The sequence below is a fragment of the Saccostrea echinata genome, unplaced genomic scaffold, assembly GCF_033153115.1.
Source record: "Saccostrea echinata isolate AGI-Se365-2 ecotype Australia unplaced genomic scaffold, CSIRO_AGI_Sech_v1 ptg000010l, whole genome shotgun sequence".
NCBI classification, from domain to species: domain Eukaryota; kingdom Metazoa; phylum Mollusca; class Bivalvia; order Ostreida; family Ostreidae; genus Saccostrea; species Saccostrea echinata.
Window position 1 is genome coordinate 1643090 of NW_026889759.1, and position 18212 is coordinate 1661301.

Genomic DNA, 18212 nt, shown 5'->3' on the forward strand with positions numbered 1-18212 from the left:
TGAAAGCCGATCTTTTAATTTTTTTCTTTTGAGCAGATTTATTCAAAAGTTTCCGCATGAGAAAAAAATTCTCGCTGTGGCCTTTGATTTGATACTAAGATATATCAACGACAATTTATCAATTAGCATTAGTTATTTTCAATTAACAATAGTTATTTTCATTCATTCAAATGTGCACTGGATAAATCCCAATGAACTCGAAATAAAGGACACCACAGAGTCTACAACATTTGTTTCATACTTGGATGTTTTACTGACTATAGACGATAATGGCCAACTAACAGCTAAACCAAAGGTAAACGTGCTTTCAGCTTTCCCATCGTCAACCTACCCTATTAGTATTTATGCAATAATATTTCAATATCATCTGCATATGCTGTTTATGTCTCCATACTGATTCTGTACGCAAGAGCATGTTCTGAGTATGATCATTTTTTAAAACCGAGCCAAGCTACTGAAAAAATTGAAATGCTATAGGTCTTTCAACAATTTCGTTTCAATTTAGCTTTTTGCACATTCTATGGTCGATATAATTACCTTGTTTGAAAATACAACCTATACCTGGGTCGTGTTTTGACGGACATGTTTCATATCAATGATAGGACATAGCTTTACACTAAATTTAACTATATATGGATTATTCCGCTTACCTATCAATACATAGAGCTCCTATGGGTATGCTTATTTCTCCTAGTATTTAAAAAAACAGCACCAGAAGCCTACAGTAAGCCTACATTAAATTAAATAAAGAAGTCAAGCAGAATGCAAGGAAAGACAATATGCGAAATATTGACGTTAAACGAGAGTGTTGATATCCTTGTATCATCAACTTATTTGTCAATAGCCTGTCTCGTTTTAGAAATTGTTCGTATGTGCCCTTTCCGTATCGAATCACCTGGGAGACATAAAGTAATTATCCAGGTGATAGTGGTATATTGATAGAGAAATAAGGGAAATCGGTGATAGAAAATTTGAAGTTATCACAATTATCATAAGTTGTTAGTTCGCCAGCATTGTCTTTCTCTAATAAATCGTCCAAATATGAAAAAGATGTGTCAGACCCTGTGGTGTATTTTATTTCAAGTTCAAAGAAATAAGAATTACATTAAAAGATTAAAAGATTGTGAGCTAAGATGATAAAGATTAATAATTATGTCACAAATTTTTTACGGTGAAAGTACAGAGGGCTGATTTTTTTCATCGAATGACCAAGTTCAGTTTGCACAATATTGCCAAAGTGCTGATTTCTGAGTTTTTGTAAACAGTACCTAGTCCTGATTTCTGAGTTTTTGATAACAGTACCTAGTGCTGATTTCTGAGTTTTTGATAACAGTACCTAGTGCTGATTTCTGAGTTTTTGTTAACACTACCTAATGCTGATTTCTGAGTTTTTGTAATCAGTACCTAGTGCTGATTTCTGAGTTTTTGTTAACAGTACTTAGTGCTGATTTCTGAGTTTTTGTAAACAGTACCTAGTGCTGATTTCTGAGTTTTTGTTAACAGTACCTAGTCCTGATTTCTGAGTTTTTGATAACAGTATCTAGTGCTGATTTTGCATCAAAGAACAACTGCGGAGAGGGAATGGTTTTGAAAGCAACAACTGCACAGTTTTGCAATGAAACTTGTTAATGTTGTCAACGATGCAGAGTTTCACCTTGTTGGTCAAAATCATTAATAAACTGAAAGGAAAAGATAATGCAGGGTAAACATTTGAGGCGATTTAATGTTATTTATTCCATTTTTTGCCGAACTATGGCTGAAATATTGCCGCCTCGGCGTTAAGCAATAATCGAATGATTTTTCCCAGTATCGTAACATAACATTCAAAAGCGTCATTAATCAGCAAGTTCCCAACATATCATTCGTTTGTCCTATGATTCACATGAAGCACGTTTGACAGTACCAACTAAAATGAATACTGACTCGTCAGTATCTCGTATGCTTCCTTCGTCAAATACCTAATTATCCTGTGTATGGAGTTCATTCGTGCTTTAACCCTTCTCATGGGGATATTATTTTACTCTTCCAACTAGGCAGTCCTTACTTAGCTTGTCGAGATTAGCTGGGGTATTCGGACGCCATCTCACTCTACTGTCCAGTTAGTCCCAAAAATGTTCGATTGAGGACAAATGTGGACTGTGTGATAGCCATTCGAATAGGTTAATGTGATGCTTTGTGAGAAAATATTGACAAACCCTGGCTACTTAGGGCCGGGGTTATCATACTGGAAAATTAGGCACACGACATGCGTGAGTGAGAGGGACAAACAGCTTTTCTATCATCAACTTTCATTATTTACAAATGTATGTAGTAACATTCCACTATCACCTACATGTACATACGGTGTCTATGTCTCATAGTTTATCGCATATGGAAGAGTGTGCTCCGAGTACAATTTTTTTTAAACCGATGCAGGTTATTGACAAATAAGTCAATGTTACATGGCTTTCAACAATCTTGTTTCCATAAAATTATTATTTCGTAAATTCTATTGTCGTTATAAATACCTCATTTGCAAATAAAACCTATCATTGGATTGTATTTTGACTGACTGTTTCATAGGAATTAGTAATTAAGCCATGATTGAATTTATAAGGGATGGCAATCGAATACAGATATTTGCTAAACGGTTAAACGCAAGACGTTCCGACCGATTAACCGATTGGAAACTGCATGTATAGATGAAGAAAACAGGTATGCTCTTTAGTACACAAGAAAAGCATGGAGTTGAAGAAAGCTCAGAACAAATATATATCAAATGCAAAATGCTTGGAAATTGTCAATACTGATATACGCATTTGCTAGTGCGTGTGAATGCATCGCGAAAATACAATTACACGGCATGATTAAAATTAGCATATGTGTAAAATTTATGCCTCTGAGCAAATGGTCTCGTGTGAATGGGGTTTTAGTTTGGTTTTGGGTAATATTGCAAAAAAAATACATTTTATGTTTAATTGAAGATCCAGATTGATCACAGTGAAGGGAAACAGAGTATTATTAATAAAAGCTAGCGTTGATTGCTGAGTTTTCTGGTAACAATAGCTAGCGCTAATTGGTGAGTTTTCTGGTAATAATAGCTACTGCTGATCATATGCTGGTTTGGTCTCGAGGGGTGTTACCAACGCTACTAAGTCTCACTTTACAAAACCTCGAGTAATGTAAACCGTCTCAAACAGGTTCTGCCAGCGAATCACATGTCACACCTTCACGTTTGGTGACCCTGGTAATACCTTGGAAGCTGAGTGACAGTGGTGAAAGGCGAGTTTCCGGCGCCTTTAAATAACTGGAACATGTGGCTAAAGGAAGGGAAACCCCAACAGAAAACCACTGGCCCACCGAGTCCAGGGGGTTTCTGCATGGCTAATCACCAGGCAGAGTAAAAACCTCATGATTACAGAAACCCCAAATACACTGAGCACACAGCGGGAGGTTAGCCCTCTAACTGTGACAAATATTAATGCAGAGGACAACATGACGCAGGTGGATGAAAGCCAGTTGGAAGTCCAAAGGCCGAAGTCCCTATATGCACACCTAAAGATAACATATATAGGGAGGTGGAATGTGAGATCTATGTCTATTACAGGGAAAACAGCCCAGATAGAACAGGAGATGGATAGATATCGACTGATCGAAGATACCGCTTAAGCGAAGTCAGATGGCCTATGAATGGAAAAACTACATTGCAAAGTGGGAAACTAGTGCTTTACTCAGGACGGGTTACAGGATGGATTACATCAAGAAGGAGTAGGAATAATGCTGACAAAGAAAGCTTAGAAGTCATTGATGGAATGGAAACCCATAAATGAGAGATTGATGTATGCAAGATTCTATACATCAACTCTAATGATAAGCCTGATTGTAGTATATTCACCAACAAATGAAAGCCCTGAAGAGACAAAGGAAACATTCATGGAACAACTGCAGGGAGTTACATGTATTAATAACACTCCAAAACATGACACACTGCTCATTATTGGAGAGTTCAATGCAAAGGTTGGCAGCAACAACAAAGGCCATGAAAGTGCTATGGGGAAGCATGGAATAGGAGAGCGAAATGAAAACGGAGAACGACTATTGGATATATGTGAGCTCAACAACTTAGTCATTACAGGAACAATATTTCCTCATAAATCAAGGCACAAGATCTCCTGGATCTCACCTGATGGAAAGACCGAAAACCAAATTGATTATGTGCTTATATCAAAACAACACAGAACTGTATCTCAGATACAAGAGCGATGAGAGGAGCTGATGCAAGCAGTGATCATGAACTGATAAGGAGTAAGATCAGAATAAAATTGAAGAAACAAAATCAAAATTCAGATACACGTAGAAAGAAGTATGATGTCACAAAACTTTTTTTTTAAATTTTTCTTTTTAATGCTTTATTTTTGAAAAAGTTGTCATATACATAAGATCAAACAACACAGACATATATGTACAAAAAACACACCTCACACGTACACCCCCACACCCCCACACACTCACTGTGCCCCCCCCCAAAAAAAAAAAAAACTGTTCAATATTACAGCTATAGTAATACTAATTAGAATTTCTTATATTAACAAATCAAATCAAACATTGCCCATTTACTATACATTTTAGTTTTACAGTGAAAGTTACTTTCACAATATTTTTCAATTTTTCTATAATACTTAAAAATGTTAATTGCTTCTGTAAATTTAGGTATTGTACATTGAGATCTTGAGTGATACAAGTACTTTTTTTCCTAACAAGATAAGAAAATTTTCTAAACAACTTCCATCAATGTTACCAAGCATCACCTTCTGTTTTGAAATTACATAATCATTTTCAATAGCACGATACCAATTTTCAAAATCTCTCCAAAACCTGGTTACATGTATACAATCATAAAAAAGATGAATCAATGTTTCTGGATCTGTTTTACAGAAGGAACAAACATTATTTTCAGCAATTTTTATCTTGTGAAGTAAAGAATTTGTGGCTAGGAAGCCCATAAGAATTTTATATTGAAAGTAAATTATTTTGGTGTCCTTTGTGCATATGGATGCATTCCGAAGGGAAAAATGCTAGTGTTTTTCTGTGATAGGTTCATTTAAATAAATCTCCCATTTTAACTTATTGGGCTTTAGTGCCACAAATTTTATAACTTTACACAGAAATTTCATACTTGTCACAGACATCATTTTTTGTATAACACATTTCTCTGGTTCTGCAAATTGAGTACCTCTATCTCTCATATAAACAATTATTTCCCTTTTGACTCTTGATGGTACTCTTGATACAATATTAAAATAGTTTAAAAAATTATTAGTACCAACCATATTCTTGACATCATTAAAACACTTCAATTTTCCATCATCTGTCAATAAGTCTTTCAGTACTCTAAAACCTTTTTCCACCCAAGAAGTGTAAAAACTCAATTTTTTAACATTAACAAAATTTCTGATATCAGAATATAAATAATCTAAAACACTCACAGGATTTTTTTTAACAATTATAAGAGCTTTGATATCATCTTTCCAAAAATCATGACCAATGTAATTCAACAACTCTGAAAGTTTTTCTTTGGTTAAATAAAATACAAAATTAATATCTTTTTGATTTAAAATACAGCATAGTAATTGCTGCCATGCTCCAATGTTGTCTGTAAGGACTCTCTTTACCCATTTAAGCTTTATATATGATATGAAGGAGGATAAATGAATCACATTTAGTCCACCTTCTTCAATTTTACCTATTAAGGTATTCCTTTTTACTTTTTCCACCTTGTATGCCCAAATAAATTGAAATAAAATTTTATTGATCTCATTAAGTAGTTCTTTTGGTGGATTTGGTAAAGCTGAGAATAAGTGTATAAAGTTTGGAATAACTAGCGTTTTAATGACAGTAATCTTTCCTATTGGAGTTAAATCTCTTTTTGCCCATGATGTAAGTAATTTTTGATAGAATTTATTTTCTTTTTCTATTTACAACAAAACTTCAAAGCGCTGAAGATTACTTGCTGGTGCGCATGCGTGACCTAAGCAAACTAAATATAAAGAAAAAAACTGTGCTTTTATTTACATTTGTGATTAAAAGAAATGTTACTTTTTACATGATAGTGTTGAGAACAGCTGGGGTTAGCTGTTCTCTAAAAATTTCTGCTTCAGTGGCTTGAACAACAGACTGGGGAAGTAAATTCCATTGTATTATAGTTTGTGGAAAAAAGGACCATTTGTATGTTTCTTTTGATGCTTGTAAGTGTATGTATGTTTGTGTGTGATTTTGTCTGGTTCTTGCATCTGTAGGTATGAATATGTCTGTAGGTATAGCAACAAGTTGATGAACTACCTTGTAAAACAGTATTAATCTGGTTTTGAGGCGTCGCTCAGCTAGTGTTGGCCACTGTAGTGTACTAATCATGTCCTAACGCTACTGGTATTGTGGTAATTGTTATGTACATAGCGAGCCGCCCTTCTCTGAACCATTTCAAGTTTTTGTCTATACAGTGTCGTATGTGGATCCCAAACACTACAACAATACTCGAGTTTAGGGCGCACTATTGCTAGATAGGCTCTGGATTTTACTTCTGTGTTTGAAATTTTCAGATTACGTTTAAGGAATCCTAATGATTTATTTGCATTTGCAATAATATTGTCATAATGTGTGTTCCACTTTAGATTTGACTGTAATGTTACACCTAAATACTTGGCTGAGCTTACTGACTCAAGTACATGATATTGTAGAATACAATTTTGAGAATATGTCCGTTTCTAGTACACTTGTCTGGGTGGAAAGCCATTAGCCAATCAGACTCCCACCGTGTAGCTGCATCTAGATCTAATTGTAGTTTGTGACAGTCTTCTGGTGTTTTTATTTCTTTGTAGATGATACTATCGTCAGCAAAGAGCCTTAGTTTACTATGATGGAGATATTCAGGGAAGTCATTTATATAAATAAGAAAAAGGATAGGTCCAAGGACTGTTCCCTGGGGCACGCCAGAAGTGACAGATACAGAAGTGGAGGAAATGCCATTTATAACTACTGTTTGTGTTCTATCTGATAGAAAATCATGAATCCAGTTTAATGTCTGTTGTCTTATACCATAGAAATTTAACTTGTACAGAAGGCGACGATGGGGAACCTTATCGAAGGCTTTAGCAAAGTCCAGTATGATTAAGTCAGTTTGTATGTTGTTATTGTTTTTGTACATGTATGTTAGTTCTTGGATAAAATCTATTAATTGTGATTCACATGATCTTGATTTCCTGAACCCATGTTGTAAATCATATAAGATGTTATTGTTTTCTAGATGGGCCATGATGTTGCTTGTGATTATGTGTTCCATTAACTTGCAACATATGCAAGTCAATGAAATTTGCCTATAATTTACTGCTTTGTATTTTTCATCCTTTTTAAAAGCTGGAGCTACATTTGCTTTTGTATTGATAATTAATAGTCACAATATTTTCGAAGTTTTTTGTAAATATTATTCCTAAAAGCTTAAAGGTGTCACCACCCCAATTAATTTTTAAGTCTTCGCATAGAGTTTGTTTTGATCCAGCCTTGCTTCCTAACCATATTGCTTGAGATTTTGAAATATTAAGTTTCAAACCAGATGCATTTCCAAATTGTTCAATTAATTTCATCGATTCTCTCAATGATTTTTCACTTCCATCTAATGTTAAAAAAGAGTCATCTGCATATTGTCCTAGCTTATTTTCTTTCCCATTAATGGATATGCCTTTGATATTTTCATTTTTCTTCAATGAGATTGCTAGTAGTTCTACTGTAATGATAAAATGGTGCTAATGGGTCTCCCTGTCTACATCCACGTTCAAGATTAAAAAAAGGAGGATAAGTTTCCATTATTTATCACACAGCTTGTGCTGGATGAGTAAAAAGTATTAAACCATTTAACTAATGACTCCCCAAAATTAAAGGACTTTAATGCTTTAACAATAAAATCCCATTCTAATGAATCAAAAGCTTTTTCAAAATCTAATAAAAGGAGCAAACCAAACCGTTTTTTATCTTTAAGGTAATCTATTAAATCATATAAAAACCTGGTATTTTCACCTATAAAACGTCCTTTTATAAAACCTTTTTGGGTATCACTTATAATACTGGTCAACACATTCTTAATGCGATTCGCTATGGTACTAGAACCAATTTGTAATCTACATTTAATAATGAAATAGGTCTCCAATTTTTCATGTATCTTCTATCCTTTTCCTCTTTAGGAATGCATGTAATTACCCCCTGAGATTGGAACTGTGAAAGTTTTCCAGTTAAAAACCCTTCATTTAAAGATTTCATAACAAAGATACCTATATCATTCCAGAAAAATTTGTAAAATTTCACTGTAAACGCATCTGATCCTGGTGATTTTTTGTTTTTTCATATTTTTTAGTGTCTTTGTGCATTCCTTAAGTTTCAGAAAACCTCCACAATTGTCTCTTTCTTCATCAGATAATTTGACGTTATGTTGTAGAAAGAAAAAGACAAAAATGTTTCATTATTTTTATTTCTTTTACTTTTGTATAAATTTGAGAAAAAAGACCTTTGTTCATCCAGAATGTCAGACTGATCTGAAATCTTCTCCATGTGTACTGTCTTACTTCCTCATTCCAGATTCTCCATGGATCATGAATTTCAAGTTCATTTTTTATATTTTTTATTACTTCATTTGCCTTTGGATTATTAAGATTCTTAACATTGAAAGTGTCAAGTTCTTTATTTTGAACAACATTCCAATCCCCACAAATAAGGATAGACATGTTTTCTAATTTTGTAATTTCTTCTTTAATGTTTTGAAAAAATTCTGGACTTTCATTATTTGGACCATACAAATTTACTAAAGTAAATCTAAATTTATTTGCTGAAATATCCATTTTAATATATCTACCCAAAGAGTCATGTTTAACTGAATGGATATCTAATTCAAAGTTATTCTTGAAAAGTATTGCAACTCCGGCTGAGCTGCTTGTATAACTACTGAAAAAGGATTTGTAGCCCCACTCTGATTCCCATAACCTTGAAGTCTCATGAGTACTGTGTGTTTCTTGAAAACAAATAATAGAGATATTTTTATTTCTGACCCAGAAAATGTCAAATGAAGAACTCTATCATAGAACGAAGACAGCTAGAGCGAGTGAGATAATAACTCTCAGGAAATGGAATTGGATTGGCCATGTACTGAGGATGGAGAACACCAGAATTTGTACCACCGCACTGACATGGCATCCAGAAGGAAAAAGGAAAGTAGGCCGACCGAAAACAACTGATTGCGGAGTTTTCTGGTAACAATAGCTAGCACTGATTGCTGAGTTTTCTGGTAATAATAACTAGTGCTGATTGCTGAGTTTTCTGGTATTAATAGCTAGTGCTGATTGCTGAGTTTTCTGGTAACAATAGCTAGCACTGATTGCTGTGTTTTCTTGTAACAATAGCTAGCAGTGATTGCCGAGTTTTCTGGTAATAATAACTAGTGCTGATTGCTGATTTTTCTTGTAACAGTACCTAGAGCTAATTTCTGAGTTTTCTGGTAACAATAGCTAGTGCTGATTGCTGAGTTTTCTGGTAACAGTACCGAGAGCTGATTTCTGGGTTTTCTGGTAGCAGTAACTAGCGCTGATTGCTGAGTTTTCTGGTAACAGTACCGAGAGCTGATTTCTGGGTTTTCTGGTAGCAGTAACTAGCGCTGATTGCTGAGTTTTCTGGTAATAGTACTTAGTGCTGATTTCAAAGTTTTCTGGTAACATTTAGCTAGTGCCGCTTTCGCGTCAAACAACGAATGCTGGGAGGGAATGATTTTTGAAAATGCAACTGTACAGTTTTGCAAAGAAACTTCTTGATGTTGTCAATGATGCATAGTTTATAAGAAGTTGGTCACAGTCAATAATAATAAAGTCAACTGACTTCGTGCTAAAAATAATAGTGTGCTGATTTTCCATCAAATTATTGTCACTGTAGGTTTGCGAATGAGATTTTTGACAGAGTCCACAAATAAGTAAGATTGAAAAAGAATGAAGTAAAATGTAACTTACTTTAATGTTTTCGTTATATTATATTGCATTATTTTTCTTGATGAGTGTATCTATGAACATTGCAAACAAAAGTAACATTATGCAAACTTGAGAAAATATAAGCACAAATAAAAACTGTATATGATAGGAGGCAGAAAGGGATGTATACCGGGTATTTAATAATCTTAAAAAATGATTGGCAATCAACATAAATTCAAAGTTTGGTTTTACATTATCAAATTGAAAATGTGGTCTTAAATTCAATAAAAAGAATTAATAAATGGATTTCTATATGGAAATTAAGGTAGTCTGATTGTCTGGTTCTAAAAACCAGCAGTTAAGTAATTGAAAATGTTTGCGAAGAAGTCTCTGAATTCACAAAGTAGTGTAATTATCCATTTCATTTCTTCAAAGTTCATCATTATAGTCATATGATAGCAATACCTATTGATGATTTCTTACTGGAAGAAGATAACTTTGAAAGTGATAACCGCACGGTTTTGCAGAGAAGCTTTTTTTTAACATATATATTCCTTAAAATATTTGGAAAACATTTTGTAACAAACACAAATGAATAAATGCGTAATTACATGATTCTTCGCAATATTTCCGAGAAATATTTATCTGACATATAAATCTAAATTGATTTTAAATACCTTCAAAGACAAATTTGTAAATTTTCACATGTTTTTTTTTCACGAAAAGACAGGCGCGGATCCAGGAATTTATTACGGGGGGGGGGGGGGGGTGTCCACCCCAGATAAAAAATTTCTCCCAGAAAAATCTTGAAAGGAAAAAAAAAACAAAAAAAAAAAAAAAAAAAAAAAAAAACATTCCCGAACCTATCAAACCCAGTAAATGTCTTTTTTAGCAAAAAAAAAAAAAAAAAAAAAAAGGTTAATTCCCTTTCCCCAACATGAAAAATACCTCTTTCGTGATGGTGGTGGTGGTCCACGTTTTCCGGGGGGGGGGGGGGTCCAAAGTCCTGACCCCCTCCCAACCCCCCTCTAGATCCGCGCATGAAAGATAGTGCCTAAAGCTTGTTGATAATAATTTCTTACCACCAGTCTGTCTTCAGCGGTCACAACATAACATTAGCAGACTGACGGATAGTGAAACCAAAAGGTTTAAGTTTGAAATGGAATATAGAGGAGAAACTCCTTGAAAATATAATCCTTTGATATCGAGCATCTCCATTTAAAACATTCTGCACACCCCATTAATTGATCTGCATTAATTTTGCCCTTCTGCTTTTGAACAATTAGTCAAGCTTTGATATGGAGCATGTCATTAGACTTTTTCTTAAGTCCTAAGCTTAATGACTTCGTAACCGTATAAATGACCTTAATTGCGAAGGGGGGGGGGTGTCGTAGACTTTGATTTGAAAAAAAACCTACCCAGACTCAAAAATTTGTTGGGGGGATTTACTTCTACTTTTGAACCAATTATTTTAATGCAATAAAATCGACCTAACTGCAACAAAAGTGTGTGTGTGCAGCGAGGAAAGGGGTGGTGGTGGGTGGGGCAGCAGAGTTTCTTCACTATAAAAAACTGTACTCAAAAAAATTGTACTAAAAAAAAGCGGGGGGGGGGGGGGGGGCTTTCAAAACCTGCATTGTCCAATTAAACTCCACAAAATGTATCATAAAAAGTCACCTGATTATTCATTAAATTTTATCTCGGATGACTTTCCTAGTACTACAGTCTTTAGAATATATTATCTTCGGTGATTCAAAATAATGCCTCTCTATGGATCATAAAACAAACAAGGTTTTTTCATATGTATCTTTAATTATATTTGTGTAAAATTCATAAAAATATACGAGTATATACAAAAAGATACAAAAATGCTCATCAATTCTCTCATTTAATATATCAATAATGGCACAGTCCATTGTCACACAAACTTCATCCATTCAATTTATGCAAGAATAAAAATTCAATACTCCATCTACATTAACATATACTTGATACATGATACCTTATGTGTTAGAATGATTTGTACAAAAATGTGATGACATGATATTTAAAGAATTAAACATAAAATTTTCAACTTTTCCATACAAGTAATCAGTAATAAAATGACTATGACTGAATTGCATAGAGATATATATATATTTCAAGATAGATTTTTAGACTATAAATGTGCGACTGAGAGGAAAAGGAAAAATTCTCAAGGAGAAAATTCCAGACAACTAAATAAAGATTACTTTCAACACTTCACAGATTGTAACATCCCCCCCCCCCCCCCCCGAAACATGATATTTCTAGGTCAAGTGAACAATGTTTTTATCCCATGAGTACAACATACTCTTTGGTATATCTCTTGATTAATATAGCCAGCAGAATATTCAACTGTTAATGCTTCATCACTGTGTTTCCACTAGCATTGCTGTTTCTGTATCTGTTTTGTAGAAATATCTTGTGTAGTCTAGCTCTAGATGTTGCATGGTTCTTGTTAGATGTCACACTGGTTACAGAAAATGTTTTATCAACAGCGGTCCGAAAAGTAAAAGAAGAAGGGAAATGATGGAGCCCTTTGTAGGGATAGCAGAGTTACAGTCATCTCTTGTACAGCTATATACACATGCTCGATATAAACGATCGTGGTCTGGGTACGACAAATCTTGACACTGGTCCCCTAGGTCCCGGGCACTGCAAAAGCGATGGGTCCCAACTATTCCTGGGAAAGACAATTTAACAGATGTCAATAATACATCCTTTATATTAATATAAACTTATTAAGCTAAAAAATTGATGATTGATATTATCAACAATAAATTCAGCAATTAAAAATTCTAAATAAAAAAATTTAAATAAACTAATTTTGTACATAAATGTACTATGGAGCAGATACCAAGAAATCATTCTTCTTTCCTGTTCCTTCACACACTTTCATCAGTACAGTAAAACATTCTCATAGGGAAGTGCCAGGGACAGACGATTTTCCTTCATTATAAATTCATTACATCTATTAAGTTTACAATGTGTTTTAAATTAGAGACCCTCACCTGAGTAACTTTGGCCCTGCTGTTCTTCACCAGATTTTCCCCTTGAAATACTTATTATGGCCCCACCCTACTCCAACTTTGGTTAAAATTGGCACAGTGGTTCTTGAGAAGAAGTTGAAAATGTGAAAAGATTACAGACGGACTGATGGATGACGGACAACGGGTGATCAGAAAAGCTCACTTGAGCTTTCAGCTCAGGTGAGCTAAAAATCAAGGGGATAAAATAAATATCAATTCACTGTGTGTTTGCTATAAGCATGTTTTACTGTATATATGACTTTTCTGTCTTCCCATCAATTTCACAGTCTTACTAAAGTAACTAACTTTCATTGCATGTTCTACCTCCCCTTCACTCTGTTAGGCAATATTAAAACAAGTATAAAGCACTGTACATTAGAAAAATATATCCTATTTTCTCTCCCTCCTTCCTTTCTTTCTCATTGCAACACAATAAGAACATATTTCTCACCTCCCCATACTCCTGTTATCTTTATGCAGTAGCGGGCATTGTACACTGTACACTTGGTAGAACGGATGGGATTGACACTTTGATCATGGTCGAAGCGATCTTGACAGTTGGAATCTAATGTTGAGTTACACTGGTAACAATTCAGTGCTAAAACTGGGAAAAAAATGTTATGGTTAGTTAAATTATAAATACATGACTTCCTAAAAAACTTGGAATGGACCAAATCAGTGAATTCTGGATTCAGCATCACTATGGTAGCTCCAGAACTCTAGTTCTCCGGAAAAAAAAAGACAGTTCGGCTGTCTATCGCAATTCTTTTTCAGACCAGCGAGCTACAGATCGACAGCTACAAAACTAGAGGATTCTTGGTGGCAAAGTGCAATTCAAAGTTGTGTACATGCAAGTAACAATGGGAATCTATCTGTACATTTACACCATACAAGAAATCAAGAAAATGAATACACGTGACGTACATATATTAATAAAATGGGTCTCTTGTTGGAATCAAAGTACTGAGTAATTGTCAATGGTAAACAGGTAACTACTTTTAAAACTCAACATCACTTCAAATCCACAGTGACGCTATATTTCATCACACCTTAACTATTTACCTGAAGAGAAAGAACAAAAAATAATCGCAGTTTGGAGGAGGCTTGTTCCAGGTAACATCTTCAGGGCTTATTTAGAGAAAATGTGATTTGTCGTAGTTGTTCAGTTGTTTTGAATCACATCATACAAAATGTCTTCCGGTTTTTACCTGTGTGAAAGCGACACCTGTAAATACCTGTCGGCATGAATCATTCAGTAACGATAACTCTCTAACAATAATTATTGTAAGAAGACAAACCAAAAAACTTTTTTATATATATAATTCACTGCATTTTCATTTTTATTATATTGAGAGAGGGGGGGGGGGGATTCTTCCAGGGTCTCCAGCTTTCATCAAAAGATTCTCTTTCATAATTTTTTATAAGATACTGTATATAATTTGTAATTCATTAATAGAGGATATCAACCCACCTAAGGAAATGCTTCTGTTTCACTTTGTAAATCTGTACAAATAAATGTAATATTTATTTGTAAGCAATATTTTTAATCTTGCCCACAGTATTCAATTTTAAAAAAAATATCGATATCTAAAAAAGAATCCAACCCATTGTCTTGTAGTAATATTTTTTTCATTCATACTAGTTTTAAGGACATTATGAACTTTCTTACACTAATTATCTTGAAACCTCTTTCCTTATAATTTATTACACAAAATTGAATTATTGCTACCCATTACAAATGTGAAGAAAATCTTTTCTAATTCTTTCAATTGTATTTCAGAAGTACTTTTAAAAAGTTAAAAGCATCTCGACGTTTGTTTAAATTCCCAGATAATTAACAGACATTTTTTTTAAGTTCATCTCTAGTAGAAAAGTAAAACATTACCCTTGAAAGCGTGAAGCAAAAAAAAAAACAAAAACAAAAAACAAAAAACAAAACAAAACAAAAAACAAAAAAACCTATTTGATTGGTTCGTACTGGAAAATCAAAGCATCGATAAACAAGGTCACATTGTGTGTTTTGCAAAATTTCATGTGACTATTTTTAATTCTTAATCATGTACAAATTATCAATTTGAACACAAATTATCAATTAAAAATTACAAGTACACTGTATGTAATTGCAAATTGTCGATTTGTTTTTTCAATTAAATAATTTGTTATAACAACTTGCTAAATTCGATATAAAATATTATTACTTTCAAAACTACTCGAACTGTGGAGAAAAGTCCAAATTCTGATTTACAGTTTGTTAGATAGTAAAAAATTAGAGTTTCTATTAATAGAGAATAACTGATATTTCAGAAGCAGATTTTGTTGATAATCAATAAAGAAAGGATATTCATTTTGTAATTTTTTACAAACTTCATACGGCATATGTTCTCTTGGAATATTCCTGTATCTACCACTTTCAACTTCTAAAGAATGGCCACTTACTCTGAAATTTGAAAATAACTAATTTTTCCTCGAACAATCAGTTTTTAATTTACTATAAAGATGGAATTTAGAGTTATCTGTAATTGAAGAGAGTTACGTTGCAAACATCATGGACTTGTTGAATTTTTATTCGAGATAATAGTACATTTTATTAAATGTTACAAATTTTTTCCTTCCAGTTCTATTTTCTAAAAAATACTAGAAGCAAAACTATACCAACTACATAAAATCAACATGTAGGGGCTGATAAATTTCATAAGCTTCTTTCAAGGGGGAGGTGGTCATTTCCTTTATACTGACTCTACAGAAATATTGCAATTCTTGAACCTTCTTGGAAAATACAGTTCAAAATGTATGATTCAAATTTTATGAAAATTGAACAGAAATGATAAAGAAATTAAAATATTTCAAAATGAAGAAAATTAAGCAAATGAATGTGTTTTGGATATTTTTGCGTTTCTGAAGAAAATTCTATGAAGAGAAAATTGAAAGAATAGTTAAATAACGCCATCACATCCGACCTTAAACATCAAGATTTGACCTTGCATGAAGATTAAAGACTTCTAAATACGTGTGTCCAATTATCAGGTCTACTTGCTAAAAAAAAAAGTTACATTTTATTATAAGATAGTTTAATCACAGCTGAAATAAACATATTGAAGATGAACATGTAGGCTCTCAAACGTCCAATATTTCAAATGTCTCCAATCCAATATTTGATTGATTGATTGTATGTTGTCTTACGTCCCGTTCGAGAATTTTTCACTCATATAGAGACGGCACCATATACCGGTGAAGGGCTTTAAATTTAGACATTTACTCGGCACTCAATTGCCATTGAGCAGTGAGGGTTCTTTATCGTGCCAACGCCTACCATGACACGGGGCCTCGGGATTTAAGGTCTCATCAGAAAGACCCGCAACTTTCACTTCAAAGTGCCGAGCGCCTGGCGAAGGAACAGTTACTACCTATTTTTCATCGGCTTATGTCAGTCGCGGCCGTGATTCGTACACATGACCTTCCGATCTCGGAAACAGCGCTCTACCGAATAAGCTACCGTGACTGCTCCAATTTTGAAGAACAGCACAAATAAATGTTATAGTTTATAATTCTTTGTTCAGGCATCATTTAATTATTATAATGCTTGAATTTGCACTACCTGACGATGCTTGCTTAATAGTAATACTAATATGGCCCTGCTGTTCTTAGACAGAAGATTTTCAACCATTTTTTCAACCATTTTTCTATATATTCCCGTAAAAAAAATGTTCCCCTATTGTTGTCCCAACCCACCTCAGGGACCATGATCGGAACAAATCTTTTCTGGTCCGGTGGTTCCCAGAGTAGAAGATTATTCAAATGACCAAACTTAATTTTCACTATTACTTAATTATTTCCTCTTGGAAGAGAGTGTGACCCTTCATTTGCAGAAACTTGACTACCCTTCCACCAAGGATATCTATCTATCTATCTATCTATCTATCTATCTATCTATCTATCTAACTCTTTAAAAAATTTCAGGATTAGCAGGGGGTTACTAATGAAAAAAGGTGAAAATAACGAACAATATGAATCTGTGAACAAGGCATAAAACACGAACCAGGCTTGAGGCGAATTACATTGTAAAGTAATGCATTACATTACCATTACTTTAAGAATTTGGCATTAAATTACCATTACCATTACATTACTTTACCATTACTTTAGCAAAGTAATGCATTACCTTCGAATTCACGAACCAATGAAAATCTCAGAGGTGGAATCAGGTGCCTTGGAGGAGTAAGCATCCCCTGGTCACACCCGTTGAGCGCCCTATTTTCTGATCAGGTAGACGGAATAGTCAATTTTTCAAATTTCCTGTAGTCAAATTTAGTATAAATACGAAGGTCTAACAAATGGTATGAGATATGTCGCCAAAATACGGCCCAATGATATGTAAAAATTGCTAAGAAGGTCATTATAAGAACCATGGAATTTACAAAATGCTGACATTAAACGAGGTTTTTGAAATCCCTGTAACATCAACTTATCTGTCATTAGCCTGCCTCGGTTTAAGAATTGATCGTATTCAGAGCTCTTGCTGAGTATCGAATAAGTTGTAAGACATAAATACCAAGTACAGGTGATAACGAAACATGAAGCTGACGATGGAAAAGTTGAAGTCATATCGTTTTATTATACAGCTGAGTTGTTAGTTGACCCTTATCGTCTCTAGTAAAACATCCAAATATGAAACGAATTGGCAGACTGTGGTGTCTTTAAATTCGAGTTGGGATATATTGAGTTCGACATATGAATGGAGATAACTATTGTTCATTGATAAAATGTCGTGATATATCTGAATATCGAGTTAAAGCCATAAGAATGCCTTCTTCTCATGTAGAAGTTTTTGAATAAATTCTTCTTCATAGGAATATAGAAACAGGTCGGCTAATAAAGTAGCACAATTAGTGCCCATCGAAATTCTAACAGTTTGTTCGAAGACCCGCTCTCCGAAGACTACAAAGATGTTGTCCATGGAGGACTCTAGCATTTTTTTAGTATTAACTTCTCAGTACTTGTGTGTATAGTTTAACAAAGCAATTTTTTGATGAACATTCACAAGATAAGAAAATTTCTGAGTTACATTCAATTTTATTGAAGAAGCATTTGTCTATGTTATCAGAAGCCTAGTTTTTGATTTATCGCAAGGAATGGTTGTATAAAGTGAAGAAAAGTCTAATTTTTGAAAAAAAGAATTGTGATTTTAAAT

At 33.9% G+C, this 18212-nt stretch overlaps 1 protein-coding gene across 1 annotated transcript; it reads right to left on the reverse strand.

Annotated features, from left to right (window-relative positions):
* Positions 1 to 11775: 11775 nt before the first annotated feature.
* On the reverse strand, positions 11776 to 14223 carry LOC133184580 (U-scoloptoxin(05)-Cw1a-like). The gene is made up of 3 exons (XM_061319661.1): positions 14087 to 14223; positions 13476 to 13628; positions 11776 to 12678 (listed from the first exon to the last, which is right to left on the reverse strand). Exons 1-3 carry the CDS (start codon positions 14142 to 14144, stop codon positions 12470 to 12472), a joined length of 420 nt encoding a protein of 139 aa, XP_061175645.1. The 5' UTR covers positions 14145 to 14223; the 3' UTR covers positions 11776 to 12469.
* Between the last annotated feature and the right edge of the window lie 3989 nt (positions 14224 to 18212).

Excerpts from the sequence above, each read along its gene's own strand:
- LOC133184580 (XM_061319661.1), bottom strand. The coding sequence starts at position 14,144 with ATGTTACCTGGAACAAGCCTCCTCCAAACTGCGATTATTTTTTGTTCT. Across the intron at positions 13,629-14,086 it reads TTTTTGTTCTTTCTCTTCAG|TTTTAGCACTGAATTGTTAC; the intron begins GTAAATAGTTAA and ends TTTTTTTCCCAG. Across the intron at positions 12,679-13,475 it reads GATAACAGGAGTATGGGGAG|GAATAGTTGGGACCCATCGC; the intron begins GTGAGAAATATG and ends TGTCTTTCCCAG.